Here is a 19,534-nt window from a genome sequence, read left to right as displayed (position 1 = left end):
CTTTTACCTTCTTTTCCAGGGGGGGGACTTCCAAGGCAGAGCACACCCTTCCTCTGCATTCTCTGAGTGAATATACTTCATGTGTGGGAATTCTTTAAGCTTCAGCGCTACATGGACTCTGCTTTCAGTGAGGTCAAGGAGCTGCAGATAAGGAAGCTATGTTTAGCACTTCTGAAAACCCTACAGAATGAACACCTGACATATTGTAATACCAGCAGACTTCAGTGTGTTCCCTTGCATCTCTAAAGCACCCAGAACAGAGTGAGACTCTGCAGGTATTTGGTCTCAGTTCAGAGTAAGCAAGCTGCATCTTTCCTCTCCAATTAAATACCTTATTCCCAAGAAACACACTAATGACATACATCAGCTATATGCATCAGCCACACTCGCATCCTTGTTGCAGTTCCACTGGGAACAGATGGCTCAAGCTCAGTCCAAAGGAGGAAACAGGAGCCTCAGCTGTTCTTGAACAGGCCCCAGCAGCTGCTAGGGCAACACAACCTACCCAAGCTAAGTATGTCAAGCGTCCAAGTGAGGACATTGCTCCCTATGCACTCTCTTCCCAGAATTTTTTGTTTATTTCTTCAACTTAAGTTTTCAGTATACAGGACAGGAGGTCCTTAGGCCATAGTCATGTTCTGCCTCAAATGCTGCTCTCTATCCTGTTTTGCAACCCCTTTGAACAGATTTCCAGCTGTGCCAATATCTACCCTTAACAGCTTGCCATCCTGCAGCAGATCCAGAAGACAGGAACTGTGCACTATTCACCTCTACTTTAAAAGATCTGCTTGGATGTGCAATTAAAGTGATCTAGCTCTTATTTTTCCTTCCTCGCAAATATTTAGTTGTTAAGTTTTATATCTGAAGTAGCTGAGATATTTGGTAGCCTCTTTGAGTGAATCAAGGTAACTCCAAAATGCAAAGATCATATCTGATGTTGAGGCTAGATTTCCAAATTAATTCAGTAGTTCATTAAATTTTCAAAGCAGCTGAAATTATGCACTTGGCTACCAAAGGCTTTAGCAGAACATCAGTGCCCAAGCCTACTGAAGAGGCTTGTGGTGTGAGGAGATACAAATACATACGTTGCCTAAGAAGTCTGTTCCCTCTGAACACTCACGCAAATTTAACCTCCTCTCCCAAGAAACTAAGGACACCAATCATAAGCTTACCCAGTCAGCATCACCTGCATGCAACATGACTATAGCTCACATCTTCACGCTTCAAAGCCAAATTTGCAAGTATGTTCCTCTACAGAGACTGTCTCAAATCACATTATCAGATAAAATCACCAGCTTTACTACTGGTTCGTTCTGATGGCACCTGCAGTTATTTCCATCTGTTATGAAAAAAACCCACAAAACAACAAAAAACAAACCAGAGCAAACTGTAAAGTAATAAACAATTTATTTTTTTCTTTACATCATCTTTATGAAAATAACATCACTTACGTTTTGTGATTCAAATTTCTTGTACCGCATATTGCCAATTTCTAACATGGCACTTAAGGGAACATTCACTTAAACAGCTACACAATTTCATGAAATTGATTAATTTTCCATTTCTCAGTTAAGCATGACTGAACATACAACTCTGTCAAATTTAAGACCACTCATTCATTCCTGATGTCTTAAGGAAGAAAAAAAATCTTTCCCTTTCTGCTGAAGTATCTTACCATGTTTACAAAGACTGAGGGGAAGGGGAGAATCCCTCACAGAAGACACCTGAAGGGCAACAAAAAAAAAAAAAAATCCTTTTTATTGATTACATAGCTGGCAAAAAACCCACCAGTCTGATAACACTGGATAATAACACTATCTGTACAGATGTACAGGTAAAGCTGAAATACTGTGCAGTTTTAATAGAGAGACATGTAGTGCACCAATTTTTTGCCTATTTAACAGAAGGTAATGTTTTAAACAAGTAACCAGAAGTTTCACTGGAAAGCCATGCATACATGTATGAAAACAGAGGAATACTCCACAAGATGCAACTTAGTGGTTTGGTTTACATCACATATATCGGGAACCAGGCATAATGAACTCTTTTGCACATATGTGCATGACCTCGAAGTTAAAAAATAGTCGTAGCAATCTTTATTTGCATTAACAGGTCACTTTTTCTAGTAAGTGGACTGGCATGACTCATGCACTGGTTCAGAAGTTTACCCCTAGATACAAACACTAGTTCAGTTTTTTTAGACCAGAGTCACATTGTATTTTTGCTTGGTTTCACTGAGTTTAAATACTCCCTGTGTATCTTGCATGTCCCTAACTAGTTAATACTCTTCAAAGTTACCAGAGTAAACACCACTAGAAAACTGAGTCACCCAAAGACATTTGCAAAAGCAAGGCAAGCTTCCCCTGCCATTGCTTCCTGCTGCATGCATCTCATTTTTGTTCTATGCCGACTTCTAGTGGTCAGAGTTTGGATGTCTTTGCAACTTTTTGACCTTTTAACTAAGGCATCAGTAACGATGCTTAATAAAATGAAGCCAACAGCTTGCTGGGAACATGAGCATAATACCACCATCAACTCATTTCATTTTTGCAAGCTGACAAAATAACCCAGAGACAACACGATTTCCATAAGCTTCCTAATATTCATGTATTATGTTCACATAGTGGCGTAAGAAACAGAGCTACTTAGCTTTACTATACAGCTAGGTAACACCTTACATAATGAAACACAACAACACATATACACACACACAAATGTAACCATCAGCACAACTGTAAAAAAAAAGAAATGGTCCTGTAACATCAGAGGTCGTGTTTTGTCCACTAAACAACATCCTGAACAGTTGCCCTAAAGTTAGTTTTATCTTCACAACCTAAAGACTCCAATGAAATCAGTCTGAAAACATCTGAAGTCATAGGACTAGTACATAGCGAGGACTCAAAACCAAGGAAAAACAGACTTCTAGGAATGGGGTAGGTACATGCTTCTAAATTCTTCACCTTAACATTTCAACCGTTGACACTGGAAGGAAGATCTTCAGCTTAGAAAGATTTCATTTAACACTTGAAAACAGATTTTAAAAAGTGGACATTACAGATTGATTTAGAGACCAGCTCTTTCAAAACCAAGACAGCATAACTAGAAAATTAGAAAACCTGGTCCCATTTTTATATTCAAACACTGATGGTAAGTAAAAAAAAAAAAAAAGAATACAGTACATGCAATAATATGAAAAACTTGCCTAATAAACTCAAGAGTAACTAGGGAATAAAAAAAGCCCAAACTACTGCTTACAATAGGTAGGGGATATTTTAGAAGACAAATAACATACAAATCAAGATGATCATACCATGTGTCCCTCATTGGCAAGGATTTGTTGGCTAATTAAAAAATATGTCATATAAGAAGCATACGTTTTATATCAACAGTCCTGTAAGTTACAACATTCACCACTGATTAAACATTTCCCTTCCACATAAACTGACTGGTAATATGCTTATTTAGAGAAGGCTACAAATACATTCTCAGAAAAAAGTGCTATGAAACAGAAACAGTCTTCCTGCACACACTTAAGTTTTCTAAAACAATGACATGAGTATAGCTGATAAAGAAGTCCTACTTGTTCTCAGAAAACCAAAAAAAACACATGAAGTAGAAGCTTGATGCACCTGACCATTCCTGATCACCAGTTTTGGTTTTTGTCAATTAACCACTTCCCCAGAGCCAAGTGATGTGCTGCCTAGTATCTGAATGCTAGTTTATCATGACACATCCAGACACAACGTTTAAGTCAGTCCAACACACTGAAGATCCAGCAGACTCAAGAAAGAACATTGCATAAGTCCAGAGAAGAGCCAGCAAGAAAGAGGCCTTCCTCATCCTCCAAACTGTTTAAGAGCACTGCTAGTCATCAAATGAGAACGAATGGCCTCCAGTCACATTTCCATAGGCAGAAACACTAAACACCCCAAATGTTTCCTTACAGCTGTCTTGTAGGACAGGCATGCAATACTCACAGCAAAGCTGAGCACGTTAAGAGAATATTGAATTTTTGTGCTGGAAAAGGATCTTGAATTTCTGTGTGCATGCTGTGACCTCTAGGCTCCTTTGATTGATTGATAAATATTTGTTTTAGGAATCCTATCACTACCGCTATTGTACAACAGTTATACATTCATGTAAAAAGAAGGCTATGTTTCTTCTTAAAGATCAAGACTTCATCTTATTTTAAGCCCTAAATAGGAAGAAGCATTAAAGTAAAATAAAAAAAAAAACAAACAAACAACAAAACCTTCAACAGATACACAACTAATTACCTAGTAAAACATGGTACTCCTGTGACAAGCTCCATTCTTCTTCCCTAACAGCTGGGTTTTGAGTCATTGCAATCCAAAGAGTGAATAGAAACAAAATTTACTAAACAAAATTTCCTCTGTAAACCACTTTGTCTGAAATGAGATTCTTTATCAACATAGCTGCCCAGAAAAGCATAAATGAAGTTTGGTATCACTGTTTCAGTATACAGTGAACTTTCAGTGACAAATATGTACTTATTTTACCTTTACTTTAAATGCATATATTCAAGTGTTCTGTCTGATGATCCATTTCATGTCACTTCAGGAAAAGACAAAGGAATGTGCAAGTTCTTCCTATGCTTTATTCCATGCTTTTCTAGTTTGTGACCTCAAGAACGGCTAGTTTATTCAAGGACATGATGAAAACCATTTACTGAACCAAACTGAACCCCAAAAATATGATGTCCTCCCACATTCAACCTGCACTAGAAAAAAAACATGATTATATCAAAAAAATGCAGAATGGCAATGAATGTAGTAAACAGAGCGTGGACTTTTCTTACTACTGTTTCACATACAGGCACTAACAGTGTAGTGCGGGGAAACAACTGGCAATTCAGCTGATTGACTAAACTGAGACAGATACTAAGTGCTCTACATACAATTCCATGAACATAAATGTAAACAGAAGTGTTTGGCCTCCATACAAAGCAGTATTTCTGAAAGTGCTGGGGTTTGGAAATCTGTCCTGCATATTTCCAAAAGCAACTAGTTTACATTCTATTTGACAGGGTTAATAAAGTGTTTTGGAGGTTAACTCACTTTGGTTATGATCCCAAAGAAAAGTTTGAGTAGCTTCAACTATCCTCCTCATCATCACTAATAAGGTCTCTCTTTTCTACACAAGTGTCTCGTTCACGCAGGAAGTCCTCACGAATGGCTTCTAGTTCAGTTAGTTCAAGACGCACTTTCTCCAGGTGGTAAGTCCTCCGGTTCCTGATCTGACGTAATGGAAAAGGATTCAGGTCCCCAAAAGCAATAGCAGTCAGTTTCCTGGAAAATTACACAATGTTAGAAGATCATTCATTTATATTTTTAAAAAACAGTTTTGAAGTTCATCTCTATCAGTATTTAGTATATGGCTGATACCTCTGGTCTCCTTCACATACCTGACAGGTCTCTGATGTTATCAGTATTGCAAGAAAGCTCCATAAACCACTCACTTTTAAAGTTATTTCAACTGATAAAGTGTTATCAAATGCTCAACAGTTTGCAAAGCCACCTGGCAACTCTGTATAGTGCTGCAGTGATTACAGCCTTGACAATACTGAACAGAAGATGTAAGCCTGGCTGCTCAGAGCTTCACTGGCTAGGCTGAATACTTGGTACATCCAGTTACCCTCATTATAGGTTGGGTATCTTCCTCCACATAACTCACTGAAACTCGTCCAATCCCAGGACTATCAGTTCCCAAATTATCCAAGATAATGAAGTGTAAGAGGCTAGATAAAGCCTGGGGTAATACAAATACAGACAAGGATAACACAAAACATGTATAAACCAAACTTTATGATACAGTGGGAAAGCTCTGCTCCAGCCAGCAGAATCCCAGAGATGTCTGAGCCAGTGTCAACTCAAGCTCATCAGATCACATAGCAAAGCCCCACGAGAGTATCCCTCACCTTCCTGCATCATACTGCATCATCCTACCATTCAGTCACAGCAAAACTAATAACTGATCTGCCTAATCAGTCCAAAGACAGAGTTAACTGCATCATCACTGTTGACCTATAGCTACAACATACGATTTACTAAGGGAAAAAGGGGAGCCAGAATTCAACTTGTTCTAGTTTAATTATCAGATGAACCCAAACATTAAGAAAATTTGGACACTTTGAGACTAAGCTCTCCTTAGGTTTGTATTTTTGAGTGAACAATAATGATTTCCAGCTATTGATAAACAGAATATATTCCAACAGCTTCTCTACCTGTGTACAACATGCTATGGAACACAACTTTCACCTGTAGACAAACATAATTGTGACATCCTATAAACTAGAGTATAATTATACACATCTGTAGAGACTTTTCTCCTCTCAGGAGCTTAAACTTAAAAGTTTTGTGCTAAGTAATTTTCTAATCCATTCAGGACATTCATGAAATCTACAAAAATAATCTTTCTGCATTTTTCCTCCACAAGCTGACAACGTTTTGTTCATATCAGGAAGCACACATTCGACATGTTTTTGCATTGTTTAAATTTTGATGCTGTAAAACTTACACAAAAATGGTAGGTAGACTAAGAAACAAGGCAGTTAGACTCATGCCTTATCAGTTCTAGCAGGCAAATTCATATCCCCTAGGTGGCACTACACCACTACTTTCAACTCTGACCCAAAATCCTAAGAAAACAGATTTCCAGACCGGCACAGAGTATATTTGTATTGTAAACGTCTTTGATGCACTGAATTCTGTCCTCACCTGAACTCACCATCTGCCAAAGATATCCAATTAGCTCATTTTGTTAACACGAAAATGAGATTTCTTCCAGCAATATTAGAAATCTTTAAAATAGGTTATTTCAGCACCAGAAAGTTTAGTCAGGGGAGCCAAGACATTTCTGTTACATAATTGGAAAAGAAAGGGAAAGGCAAATCTGCAGCTCTAATTAAAATATGAAAAAAATGTTCAAATTTTGCAGTCTTTAGTTTCTGGTGATACTGCTGTGGTACTACTTGTACTGCATATTACACATTTGATTATAAATTATCAAGTATCTACAAGTTTGTTCTATTTATTGTTTTCTGTTAAGGACATACTTCTCTGTCACTTCCAGATTTGGAATCAGTCAGCATTTATTTTGGTCATAAACAAGCCGAGTACAACAACCATCCAGCATTTTTCAAATTGAAGGGGGGAATGCTAAAATACAAAGCACCATGCAACTCCCCCTCAAGAGTTTCTGGAGAGGTTTCAGCAGCGCAAACAACATCTGTTATCAAGACCTTTATCGTTTAAATCAGTTGCAGAACATTCTCCCTTGCATCAGTCCCAGCAATCTTTTTAAGCACAGAGTAAGATTATTCAGTTTTAACTTATCTCCAGTCAAAACGAAAACACAGGAAGTAAAAATAACAAATAGCTCTTGCAGCAGGAGCCAAAGAGTAAGCATAAATTGATATGGAATTTATTACGATAAAAACACACCCATCTGATTCCAGCATATGATTTTGTACTAAATTTAAAATCAGCAAGTTTCAATATGTGTGCAAAACATTTTCAGACATTAAACCATTCATAATGGCTTCTCTTTTTAAGATTAATCTGCTGCTCTACAGTCTTGAAACTACAAACCTAAAAAATATTAGACCCTAATTTACAAACTGTAATTCCTATGCAAGGACTGAAGAACAGAAGAGTAACTAATTTTTATTTATTCTCTGCTACAAACTAACTGAAAATCAGCTGGAGTTACATGGCATTAGGCTATGCATTAATGAAGCATAAGAGATCTAAACCTAGTGGGTCATAGCTCACATTTTTAATACTTGAGCCAGGACATGGGTTTTTTTAATCATAAAACATTTCATAACATAAGTTGTATCCACAGTGCAGGGGGACACTTCACCTATGGTTGAAATTCCTAAGTATTGCTATCATGATACAACAGCTAAAACAAGACCAACCTGGAAAAGTAATCTCTATCATACCTAAAAATTTACAATTAAAAATTCATCACTTAAATTTTTGTCTCCGCTAGATAAAACTACTCAAGAGAAATCTTAGTAGTTAGTTTCATCTGCAGTTGCTTTTATCTAGATTAAAATCTGAACTAAAAAAAACCAAACACAACAGCCTTCTTCCATGCTCAGTTACAAGGCTTTCAATTATACACAAGTTTGAGTTACCCACCTAGCATCAAGTATAGTGCGTGTGAAATATCGAAGGTACTTGAAAATCGACATTGAATCTTGCAGTTTTAAGATCTCCTCTTCTTTGTATTTAAAAAGTGCCAGGGCAAATCGGAATATTACCTGATGAAAACATATACAATGTTTGGTTCCTTATAAGAACAGAATGCCCTAATTCTCATTATTATCTATTATAAACTCAAAGGAAAAACTGCATTTGAGCTATCTAATCACACCTCTGTCTCCCTTCCTTGCCACTCCCTGCCCCATCTCCCATTTCCAAAAGCTGCCAAAACTTCTCCTGTGACCTGTAACCAAGACAAGGTTCTGTGGCTCTATCCAGATAGAACCCAATATTGGGTTTGTAGCATACAAATTCTTTGAATTTTGAGTTCCTAATTCAATTGTGTAACAAAGACTGCTGGGCCTGTTGAACTAATTGATTGAATTACTTTAAGTTTGGGGGTTTTTTTAAACAGAATGTTTTCCAATGCCTTGAATTTTCCCAACACACTGGGGGACTGATGCCAAAGGAACCTGTGATACCAGTTTGTCAATAAGGTTTGGCATGAGCTGAAAGAAGCATTATTTCCCTTCATTCTGAAAAGGCTTCAGTAAATTCTGAACTTTGTCAGTCTGTACCTGGCTGCCTTCAGAAAATACCATGACGCTTAAAATGGATTTCAAGAAGCCCACAACCAAAATATCACTTTGTGTTACAGTTCTCAGATGATGCCAACAAAAAAGTCTAGCTAACACAGTTTTGTCTACTTATTTTATAACTCTCCTGTTCTTTGTAGATGCCTACAACATCTGCTTTAGTGTTATTATTGTGTTTGAATCCAAAGATTTTTTTCCTGCACCGTTTATTTCACTGCAATTCAGCAAGTACGAAACAAACGAAAATTTTTTCACCCTATCCCTTACTTTGATATAGGAGCTCGGATCATAATTTTTTGTCAGTTGTACTTTAAATCTCTGCAGAATTAAAACAAAGTTGCCGCAGAGACATGCTAAACATTAGCACTTTGTTACAACTAATTTTTATGTCTTTTCAATACTTCAAATTCTGCCTCCTTCACTTAAGCTTTCTTCTTTACAAAGAGTAGCTCTCTTTCTGATATAATTACTTAACACTGACACCTGCACATAGGAGTAAACAGCACTGCCTATAGCTTTACTTTCAAAGGTAAGAAAAAAGGTGGTGAAAGGAAAATACTTAGCATTTAAAATTCTTCCATATAACTAAATCTTTTAACTTGCAGAACACAGATAAAGTGGAAAATGTTTTGACTGGTTATTTATGCACATTTCCTCCTTTTTTTCCTACCAGTGATTTTAACTGACAGGATTCTTGTGATCTTTCTCCACTTTGCACTCAGTTACACCACAGTATTTTGTTACCAGGTAACAACTGAAAAAACATATTTCATTGAGCTCACCTTTGGTCCCTCATATAGGAAGGAGTCCCAGATTTTAAAAAGGATGTCGCTAACCACACTGTCCACAAATACCACAAGAAACCAGTTGAAAGTTATAAGAGTATAGTCAACTTTATATTGTTCAAAATGAGCATGCAGTCGTGGAAGCTTCTCACTCATTAAATCCTTGAATACTCGCTGATCAACCTAAAGAGATGACAAATAGGACATTATTGCTCTTAGTTTTTCCAACACATAGGTCATTCAAAGTAGGGCTTTGCCAATCAGTAAGTGCAAGTTTTTCAAGAGCTAACCAGGAAACCTAGGACTGTTTTAAGTTAACACTTCTAAGCTATATCCACCCAAAACATATGTAGCGACCCCAATGCACACCACCCTTGCTGGCACAACCTTTTGCTTCTCAATGCACCCTCAACCTCACAGGGTTCCTTACACACAGCGGTTGTGTTCCTACTACAACTCACTAGCACTGCATTCCTGCAAGAGAACCAGAGCAGAGGACAAACTGGTGGAAGACATGGAGGGAGGAGGCAGCACCTAACAGAACATCACCTGGAAGTAGAGGAGTGCTACAGCATATACTGTTCTCCTGTTCTCAGCAATGCAAAATACACTCTCACCCCCATGCTCCCAGAGAGCCCATAACTCTCCTGCTCCCCCCCACCCCCCCGCCCCCAGTTTTGAGGAAAGAAATGATAAATAAGCTCAGTCAACATCACAAAGCTAATAATCAGAAAAGGGGTTAAGGACTGGAGCTCCAAGAAGGTCACTGAACTGGTATTTCAGTGTTATACTCAGAGTCCTTGTCCAAACAAGAGCCCTGGTGTCTGGAACTCACCTCTGTCAACTCAACACATCCCCCAGAAAGGCCTATCAGACAATTTTTCAGGAAAGTTTGACTGGTTGAAGTTTACAGAACCAGGCTTTATTTTGGCAGAACACATACCTGAGATCCTAGCAGTGTCTTAGTATAATAATCACGAGGCATGAAAACTTCCACTATTGTTACTAGACACCAAAAAGCATCTTCCTGTTCCAAGTACAGAAGTGCAATCGCTACCAATCTGAAAATAGGGTTTATTTGGAGAAAAAGATTATCACTAAATGCATTAAGAACATTTTTCTTTCCATACATGTTTTCATATAACTTTGCATACATGTCTCTGTTCAGCAGACAAATATATTAACAAAAGAGCACTAAACAGCAAAATTGTTAATTAAGTTTAAGATGGGGCAGTATGATGCCTTCTCAGACATGCCAAGTATTTTTATTCAGTTACATGAGAAAACAGAAAGGCAATAAAGTTATTTGCTGGAAGCCATTTTTCCAGGAACTAGGGCAAAATAATTAGAAGTTTCCAAGGCCTAAATATACTACTCTGATTCCTAGACTTCTGTCTTTCATTAATGAATAGGAAAGAGAACAGATAGTTCTTCCATTTCACACAAAGTTGTTCTAAGTTTAGAAAAAATCCTTTCTAGTTTATATAAGTTTATATAGTTAAGTTTATAACCATTAAGATAAATATAAGTAACACTTTTTTATTTATCTACCATTGTCTTCTAAGGAAAAGAAGACTAAACTTTACTGAAGTTTCTTTATTGAAGTAGGAAAAAAAAAACCACAACCAAAACACCAAACAGAAGCAGCATTCCTGGTTTTTCTGTTTCCAATGAGCATTATGAAAGAAAAAAAATAAGAGAATAAATTCACGTTACTGATAGCTGTTTGAATATGAAAGGTTACCTCCAATATATTCTTCTAAGTAAACTTGTTTTATTTCTGTATGCAAGAGGAGCTGTAACAATATGAACTGCTTCTGATGTTACACAGCTTAATAAGGTGATCCCACTTTAAGAGTTTAAAAGGATTAAAACATGCAGTAAGTATCTAATTTGCTTTTAACTTCTGCAGGTATATCCAAATGCAGAATTATTTACAGTAAAACCAGAAATGCCCGACGAGAAAGATAATGCTGCACAGAAAGATAAAATTTAGCAAAAGCATTTCTAACACCTTCTAGTCACCAGAGATAGGTTGCTCCAAGATTGCAACAGCTATGTTTCTTCAGACATGTCTTGTTGCCAGTGACAATATTAATGTATGATTTACCTACAGAACATAACCACTAGTGATGAATACTCAGAAAAGAATACTTCTTATTATTCACTACCTCTACTATTGCTACCACCACCTCACTACCCCTACTCCATTATTCACTGCCTTTATTCTTCTACTTCAGTGCATTTCAAATGATAAAGCTGCTCTAGTTCAGAAGTATCTTACCCTATTCTAGTACCTAAATTAGTGCACAAATTGACATCTATAGTAAGATATCATGGGGATGAGGCAGGCTCTTAAGACTAACACACCTGCTTCAAATAACACCTTGCTTTACTACAGATCTCAAAGTACCGAAACTATTTTGGCAAATCAATATTTTCTTAGTACTGTAACATGAGAATTATCCTTAAATTGATTACTGCAGTTCTGAGTGAAGACATCTTGAGGGAAATGCTGAAATGTGTGGCCTTAACAGTACAAAAAGCTTTAAGGTACTTATTTCTGCTTGTTTGAAAAAGGTAAAGAGACTAACAAGTTCTTGCACACAAAAGCAAAAAGATCCCCTATAACTGAAGACAATGTAAAACTACATTTAAGTAGCCCATTTCTGACATAGTTAATTCCAGTTCCAGCTGCCAAGCTGATTTTACAGGTTTCACAACCCAAGTCTTCTGTTTTCTTATTGTTTTATAAATGTGATAGCGATTTGTTTATTAAAACATTATAAATTGTGAACATACAATCTGTAAAGCAAATTGCTGTCCAAAATCATGTTGCTATAGACATGATTTGAAAGGCTCATTAAATGTTTCATTGCATAGTTAAAACTCAAGATTTTCACATTCTTACCTGTTAAGCCCTTGGCAATATCCTATATCAGGATTTCTCCATGAAAATGCCAGCAGCACATTTCGCAGCTTCTGGATCCCTTCTGATGTTGGGGAGGAATAATGTTTGTTGTTTGGCAAAGTTCTCAAGAGATCCAACTCAATTTGTTTAGATGCAGGATTTTGTTTTTCCAGAGCATTGTGAAGCAAGGTTTGGAAGTACCCAGGAACAGTGCTGTCCTTGAATTTTTTAACATGGAGATTGACACACCATTTCCATATCTTGGAACGATGTTCATGGGGAATTCCAGATCGAATAAGATTCTTCAGTTCTACACAGCGCATCATCTCTCTATTCATTGTGCTTGCAAGATAGTTTTCCCATTTTACTCCTGTGGAGATCTCTCGATTCTCACTGAGAGAAAGTGATCTCAGGTCCAAAGCTCGTGATTTTGCTACTAGTTTCTCCTCATCATCATCCTCTGGGACCGTCTGAAAACCATATATATCATATTCACTGAAATGGAGGGGGAAAAAAAGATGGCTTTTAAAAATGTGTTCAGTAGCCCTGAAGCTCTCAAGTTCCCATCCTAAAGTTGCTTCAAATACCCCTTAAGCCACTCCCCACAGTTTTCAAGTTTTAACAATTATGTTTGTGCCCATATTCCAATATATATATACTGCTACACAGATTGATTCAATTATGAATATGGTCAAGTTCAAATGAACCCATCTCTTCTCCAGCTCACCTTCAGCAGCTATATGGCAACATCTGAGTCGAAGTTTTATACTGTATCATAAATAAAACAACAAATGTATTTATACAGCCAAAATTATTTCATTATGATACTGTTACTCACTAAGGGAAATATATTTGCAGGCTTTGGGTTTTTTAATGTATCTCCACTGTCTGTTTGCCAGTGTTAGAACTGGGCCCACTGACCACGAACCACAGACGTTTATTTAAATAGGACCAAATTACCTGACCAGATGTGGTTTGAAAAATGCTTGTTCTGGTTGTTCACTAGTTTCTGCTTTCAAGGCATCTTCCAGTAACTGTGTGATGACCTCACGAGCAGGACTCTGCTCCTCAGAACAAACAGGAGTTTTCATTTCTTGAAGCAAGATCAAATATTTACTTTCTATCTGACAGAGTTTGGCTTCCAAGCTAGTATACTGCAGAAAACAATATTTAATATTATAAGTCTTCAGAAACTTACTTTGCACTACACTACTTTTAAAATCCAATTCAGTATTAATTCTATTAGTTTATGTTGCTTAGAAACATGTATCTCAGAAGACAGCTTTACTTTCCCATTTTTTGTAGCACCAGAAAACATAAAGCAACCCTTACACATGAAAAACAAAAATTATATACGCATTCCATTACACTACTGTAAAATTCTGTGTATAAAGTACTTCGGAAAGAAACCACAGATACTTGTGGGGTTTTACAGCAAGTCTTTTAAGGCAGAATAGTAGACCAGAGATTTTCTACCACATGTATTTTTACACGCAGAAAATCTGAGCAAGCTTTAATTATCATTACATTGTATGAAGTACACCTCAACCGTTTTGTGCTTCTAAAGTAACAGCTTTAGTCTATGCATGTTTGAACAAAAAGAACTTAAACGCCATTTTAAAGATACAAGTTCGCATGTAAGAACTATAAACACACACTCCTATGCAGCAGCAAAAATACAACATTTAGACCTGGTTGCTGTGTGCATCATTTCCAAAAAACCCCAAAGCAAACCCTACCAAACCATAGCTTCACGTTCAGGTCTTGCCTTAGCTACAGATGTGTGCATTTTTCCTAGCCCCAGGCAATGGAAATCATCATTATTTACCTTCTCTACACTCAAATTCATCTATACAGAAACACACTTCACATTCTTTCATGCTCAGGAAATAGCCCTACTCAGTGACATTCTATCTTTTAAATACTTCAAGAAAATTATTATAGCCTGAATTTTGAGAAAACAATGTTTTCAGAAATATACATGTTTATGGTCAAACATTATAAAAAAGTTTCACTGGTTAACACGATTTTATAGTAAATTACTTCTTTCAATAATGCATTCAGAAAAATTAAGTCTGTAAGGACTGGGTATGGGGGGATTTTTTTTGTTAAGCTATCACATCTAATACATTTAAACTGTTCCATTTCCATTCCACAGTTACATTTCCTGTGTAGATTTACAACTGATTTTTGAAAACTGTTTAGACATTGCCAAAATGAGAACATGCTGTGTTAGTCTGACCTTTGCCTGCCATTCTCTCTCTCTTGCTTCTGCATTTCTTCGTAGAGCAGAAAGTTCCAAAATCTCCTTATTTAAAAATTTATTCTGGGTCTTATAACCCTGAAGATTGTCCTGTTGATAAAAAAAGCAAACTGGATTTTTAATTAAAATATCTTACAAACAGCAAATGCCTACCAGAGAAAGTATACCTTAGAATACAGAACAAGCAATTACTAACAAGATCTAATCAATAAAAATATCAGAATAAAATCAAGTAGTATTCTTAGTCTTCACGTAAGTCAAGCACACGTGCCAAATAACAAGCACAGAGGTGTACTGGGCAGTGCTATGCCTCACTTGCATCCCTCCCAGTGCTACACTCTTGGCAGAAGGCAGCTGGTTGCTGCTGCAGGAAGGAGAATAGAAACACACACACTGAACACATCAGAGAAGTCATGGTGCTGCACATCAGCCAGAAGCACATAACATGCAATGCAAGAAGGTGGGGAAAATGTCCCTTGAGTTTTGGTTACCCTCACCAGTCCTCATTTAAACTAAAAGTGTGATGTCTGTCTCCACACAAAAATAAAAATCCTTAGCAGTAAATTTCCTTGCCTAATCCGCTCAGCTCCAGGTTACAATTACCTCTGAAACCTGAGGTTGTGGGATGAGGGAAAGTTGGTACCCTCCCAACAATTACAGTACTCCCACACTCCACAGCATCTACAAACTGTGGTCTGCTTTCTCTCAAGACCATCGATTTCTAGTTTCAATTTTATTTTCTAAAACTTCCCAGGCTCACATCTAGGAAAGAAAGTTATGAGTGTTTATACATATTTTAAATTGCTTTCTTGTATTACAAATCCCTTGGAATGTTAATCAATTTGGAATATAGTATTTATCCAAAAGGCAAGAAAGCATGTTTAGAGCAAAGCAGGTAACTTCAGTAACTCTATTAAGAGCTTCTGACACATAACCTGAGGTAGGTTAGGGGGAAAAAAAGCCCCCTCTGATAACATCTAGAGCAGCATTAGTAAAACAGGTTCTTATACTCCTCCCTCCTTTTTTCTCCTGGGAGCTTCCCTTTATCATTCCACATGCTCTGTTTCCTCAATTTTTATATTTAAAAAACCTTAAAAAAAAAAAAAGCAGCAAGCTTTCTGTTTGGTTTCCTCCATGCTTATATCTTCCTCTTATCCTTACTTTTTCCTGTTCCTTTGATTATTTCTCACATCACTCCTCCTCCACACCAATGATTAAATAACAGAAAGTATGGGACACTCAACTATAGATGTACAGACCAGCTCAAAGTATAAAAGTCCTGTTCAGATTGCCACATAACAGTTCAAAGTGTAGATTCCGAGCAGAGAAAGCCTCAGTTGATGAGTATCTTTGAGAACTGCTGTAGTGATCTCCTCAAACAGTATAGCAGACTAGAAAGTGGTTTTTACAGGGAGTAGAAATTCCCCTATCCATCAAGACAGAGACATTGCTCTTACTTTTAGTCTGTCCAGTTCCTGTAGTTCCTTATTAGTACAGGTGACCACAGAAGAATTCACTGCTCCACTTTGAGAGGCTGTATTGTCCTCACACTCACTGAGTTGACGAGAGAGTTTCATGATCACTTCATCTTTAGCTTGAATAGTTTCCATCAGCATACCCAGCCGCTCATTGAGTTCTCCAACTTTACATTTCAGATTCTTTACCTCCTGTTGGAGACTATCTTTTTCCAGATTTAACTTTTCAAGCTGGTTGTTGAGACCCAAAATCTGGTCATCTTTTTGGTGCAACAGCTCTAATTTGTCTTTGGGAACCCCCTCACAAAGACGGCTTGCAAAATACTTATCATACTGGGAAGATCGGACTGTTTGCTGCAGAAGTCGCACAAGTTCCTGAAAATTAAAAAAAAAAAAAAAAAAAAAAAAAAAATTCTGAGTTATAACTTAGAAATCTAATGTCAAGCAAAAGAAAGCTTTGGAATGGGCTTTGCATGTGAATCATCAGCTTATAGAAGACTTCATGGTGTGTTTTAAGGAAAAAAAAAAGGAAACATACGACAAGATTTCTAGCAGGCTAACACGTTACAGACTCGCCTATATGGATGGCTTAAATACCTTTCACTGAGCTAAAGATCCTGCCTAGAAAGGCTACAACACATTTGGGACAGTTGACAGCTGTGGCCCAGCAGTTACCTGGAAGCTTAAAAAAGGCTTACTTCTAAGAAGCCCTGTTGTAAGAAGATAAATAGGAAGAAGGCTTAAACCTAAAAAACACTAGGTGAACATTACAGAATGGAAAAGGGAAAGGTAACTAATTGCTCTCTCTCCTAACAGATGCAGAGAAAATGACAACAGAAAATACATGCTGCTTTGCTGAAAAGGAAGTCTTTGGAGGACTGTTTAAAACCAGCCAAGTTATTAACTGACTTGCCATAAGGGAGAGGAGGAGTTACTGTCTTTTTTGCAAAAACTGAAGAATCAAAGGCTCTGAACTAGAACTTCTGAAAACAATCTAACAATTCTACCATTTTCATCTTCTGCTCTCTCATACTAAAAAAGAACTACCTTTGCTCATGGGCTTGCACAGATCCAGGGCAATTACAACATTTACTGACTTCCACAAAATACCTATGTGTTTTACTTGGGGAATCATGGGCACACACACATAAGAGAAACTGATAACCCCACTTGATTCATTGCTGGAATGAGATCTTACTATGACCTTCAAGAAATGAAGGGTGTTACATGCAAATTAGTCAAAGTGAAATTTAAAAGAAAAGAAATACTGTAAGAGTTTGCTTTAGCTACTACCAGAAGCTCTCCAAAAGCCAAACTGTAAAAAACCAAAAACCCCAACAAAAAACACACAACAAAATACACAATAAAAGCCATCCAAACTCAAAACAAACACCAAAATGAAAAGCCACACACAAGAAGATATTCCAGATCAATAAACACCAGGAAAGCAAGAACAGCAGACCACTCACAAGTCTCACTAATCTGGATTATTACCTTTGCTGTTTGCTATGTTTGGTTAATGGTTTAACACTGTGGAACTGTGGGAAGGCCAGTTCAACCCTAGAACCATTTGCAATACTTGTCAATGAAACTCGGAATTTTTAATTTTTTTTAATCAGCTCTCTGACACTAATTAAGAATACAAAGACAGAAATAGGAATTGGTTTGATGGAATTCCTGAGAACTTTAGAGTTCAGTAATACATCTGAAAGATTACAAAGACTTTGCAAGTCTTAGAGATATGCCTAGAATGAGACACTGAGTGTTGCAAAGCTCTAACAGAATTGGGTTTGTTTCCCCACAACAAAAAAGTGAACAAGAGAAAAGGTTTTGAGAAATTATATTTTCTTCTTCCTTTCTTAACTGTACTTTGACATTTTTCAGGTGTTATCTTAAGGCTAATGTGTCCTAGTTTTGGCTGAAATAAAGTTAATTTTCTTCCTAGCAGCTGGTAGAGTGCTGTGTTTTGGATTCAGGATGAGAATTATGTTGATAACACACTGTTATTTTACTTGTTGTTGAGCAGTGTTTATAATAAATCAAGGACTTTTCAGCTTCTCATGCTGCCCTGCCAGGGGACACTGGGAGAGCACAAGAAGCTGGGAGGGGATGCAGCCAGGACAGCCGACCCCAGCTGGCCAAAGGGCTGTGCCATACCGTATGTCAGCATGCTCGGTATACAAATGGGGCAGGGGGGTGTTAGCTGGGGGGCCTGTGGCTCAGGAATTGGCGGGGCATCCATCAGCAGGTGCTGAGCAATTGTATTGTACATCATTTGTTTTGTATATTATATAATTATTATTACTATTATTTTCCCTTCCTTTTCTGTCCTGTTAAACTGTCTTTATCTCAACCCATGAGTTTTACTTTGTTTTTTTCCTAATTCTGACCCCCATCTCACTGGCAGGTAAGAGTGAGCAAGCAGCTGTGTGGTGCTCAATTGCTGGCTGGGGTTAAACACAACACATTGGACTGTACTTTTAACAATAACAGCTGGATGATTTCATGGCCATAGTTCAGTGACAACTGACCATTCTACTTATCAAAAAAACCAAAACCCAGACATAACATACATGCCAATAGCCATTAAGTTATCAGAGAATCTGAGACAACAGGGACATGTATGATAGATCTTGCCTGCAAGCAGCAGCTGCAGAGCAGATTACCAGTTCCTATCAACTCTCTAAAGAGAGGAAACCACAATACCAAAAAAAAAAAAATAAAAATCATCTAGTCACCCAGGTTGACAGGAAAACATCCTACTTGTATGCTGCTGCTGTTGATCACAGTTCTAAATCTAGTCCAGCATCAAGAGTGAGGATATCTCTAGCTACTTAAGACAGCATTTTTCTTTTCCTTCTTATTAAAACAGAAGCAGCTGCGAACACAAGATTGCACTAGATGAGTGAGATTTCTCACAGAAGCTGGCTCAGCAGCACAAATGTACTTCTAGTAGAGATAATACCTAAATGGGTGTAAATATGGGGCTCATACATTCCTTCTTTGATTTCCCTTTGATCACCTTGCACAATGGAAAATACAAATAGCAAAAGGAGAAGTCCCATATAACACCTAAAAATTATTTCTTCTTAAAATGAGTAGAAATTCTTTTAGATAAAACCAAGGTACTTAATAAATTGGAATTATGAGGGCGTACAAGTGTGAACACTGTATGAAGGCAGTACTACACACACAGTCTTACAGTTAGGCCTATCATTTACAAAACTGTGATGATACAGTTAGTTTAAAAAAAAAAAAAAAAAAAAAAAAAAA

The 19,534-nt window shown here is 37.3% G+C and overlaps 1 protein-coding gene across 5 annotated transcripts in view; it reads right to left on the bottom strand.

Moving 5' to 3' along the window:
• The window catches only part of TBC1D2B (TBC1 domain family member 2B), a 49,067-nt gene that overhangs the window by 9,237 nt on the left and 20,296 nt on the right, over positions 1-19,534 (bottom strand). For 3 of the 5 annotated variants that reach the window (XM_026855887.1, XM_026855888.1, XM_026855886.1), the window contains 8 exons: positions 16,244-16,636; positions 14,766-14,876; positions 13,484-13,677; positions 12,524-13,018; positions 10,556-10,673; positions 9,610-9,795; positions 8,169-8,290; positions 1,402-5,309 (listed from right to left, as the gene is read on the bottom strand). In XM_026855887.1, coding sequence (XP_026711688.1) covers positions 5,114-5,309; positions 8,169-8,290; positions 9,610-9,795; positions 10,556-10,673; positions 12,524-13,018; positions 13,484-13,677; positions 14,766-14,876; positions 16,244-16,636 — 1,815 coding nt within the window. In that variant the 3' untranslated portion in view covers positions 1,402-5,113. Of the gene's footprint in view, positions 1-1,401; positions 5,310-8,168; positions 8,291-9,609; positions 9,796-10,555; positions 10,674-12,523; positions 13,019-13,483; positions 13,678-14,765; positions 14,877-16,243; positions 16,637-19,534 lie in introns of those variants that run through there. The other 2 variants (XM_026855889.1, XM_026855890.1) reach the window with 2 other exon arrangements.

This window comes from Athene cunicularia, assembly GCF_003259725.1.
Source record: "Athene cunicularia isolate RWA chromosome 10 unlocalized genomic scaffold, athCun1 chr10_part1, whole genome shotgun sequence".
In the NCBI taxonomy this organism is placed as follows: domain Eukaryota; kingdom Metazoa; phylum Chordata; class Aves; order Strigiformes; family Strigidae; genus Athene; species Athene cunicularia.
Note: the sequence above shows the minus strand (reverse complement) of the source record. Positions and strands in the feature narration are given on the sequence as shown.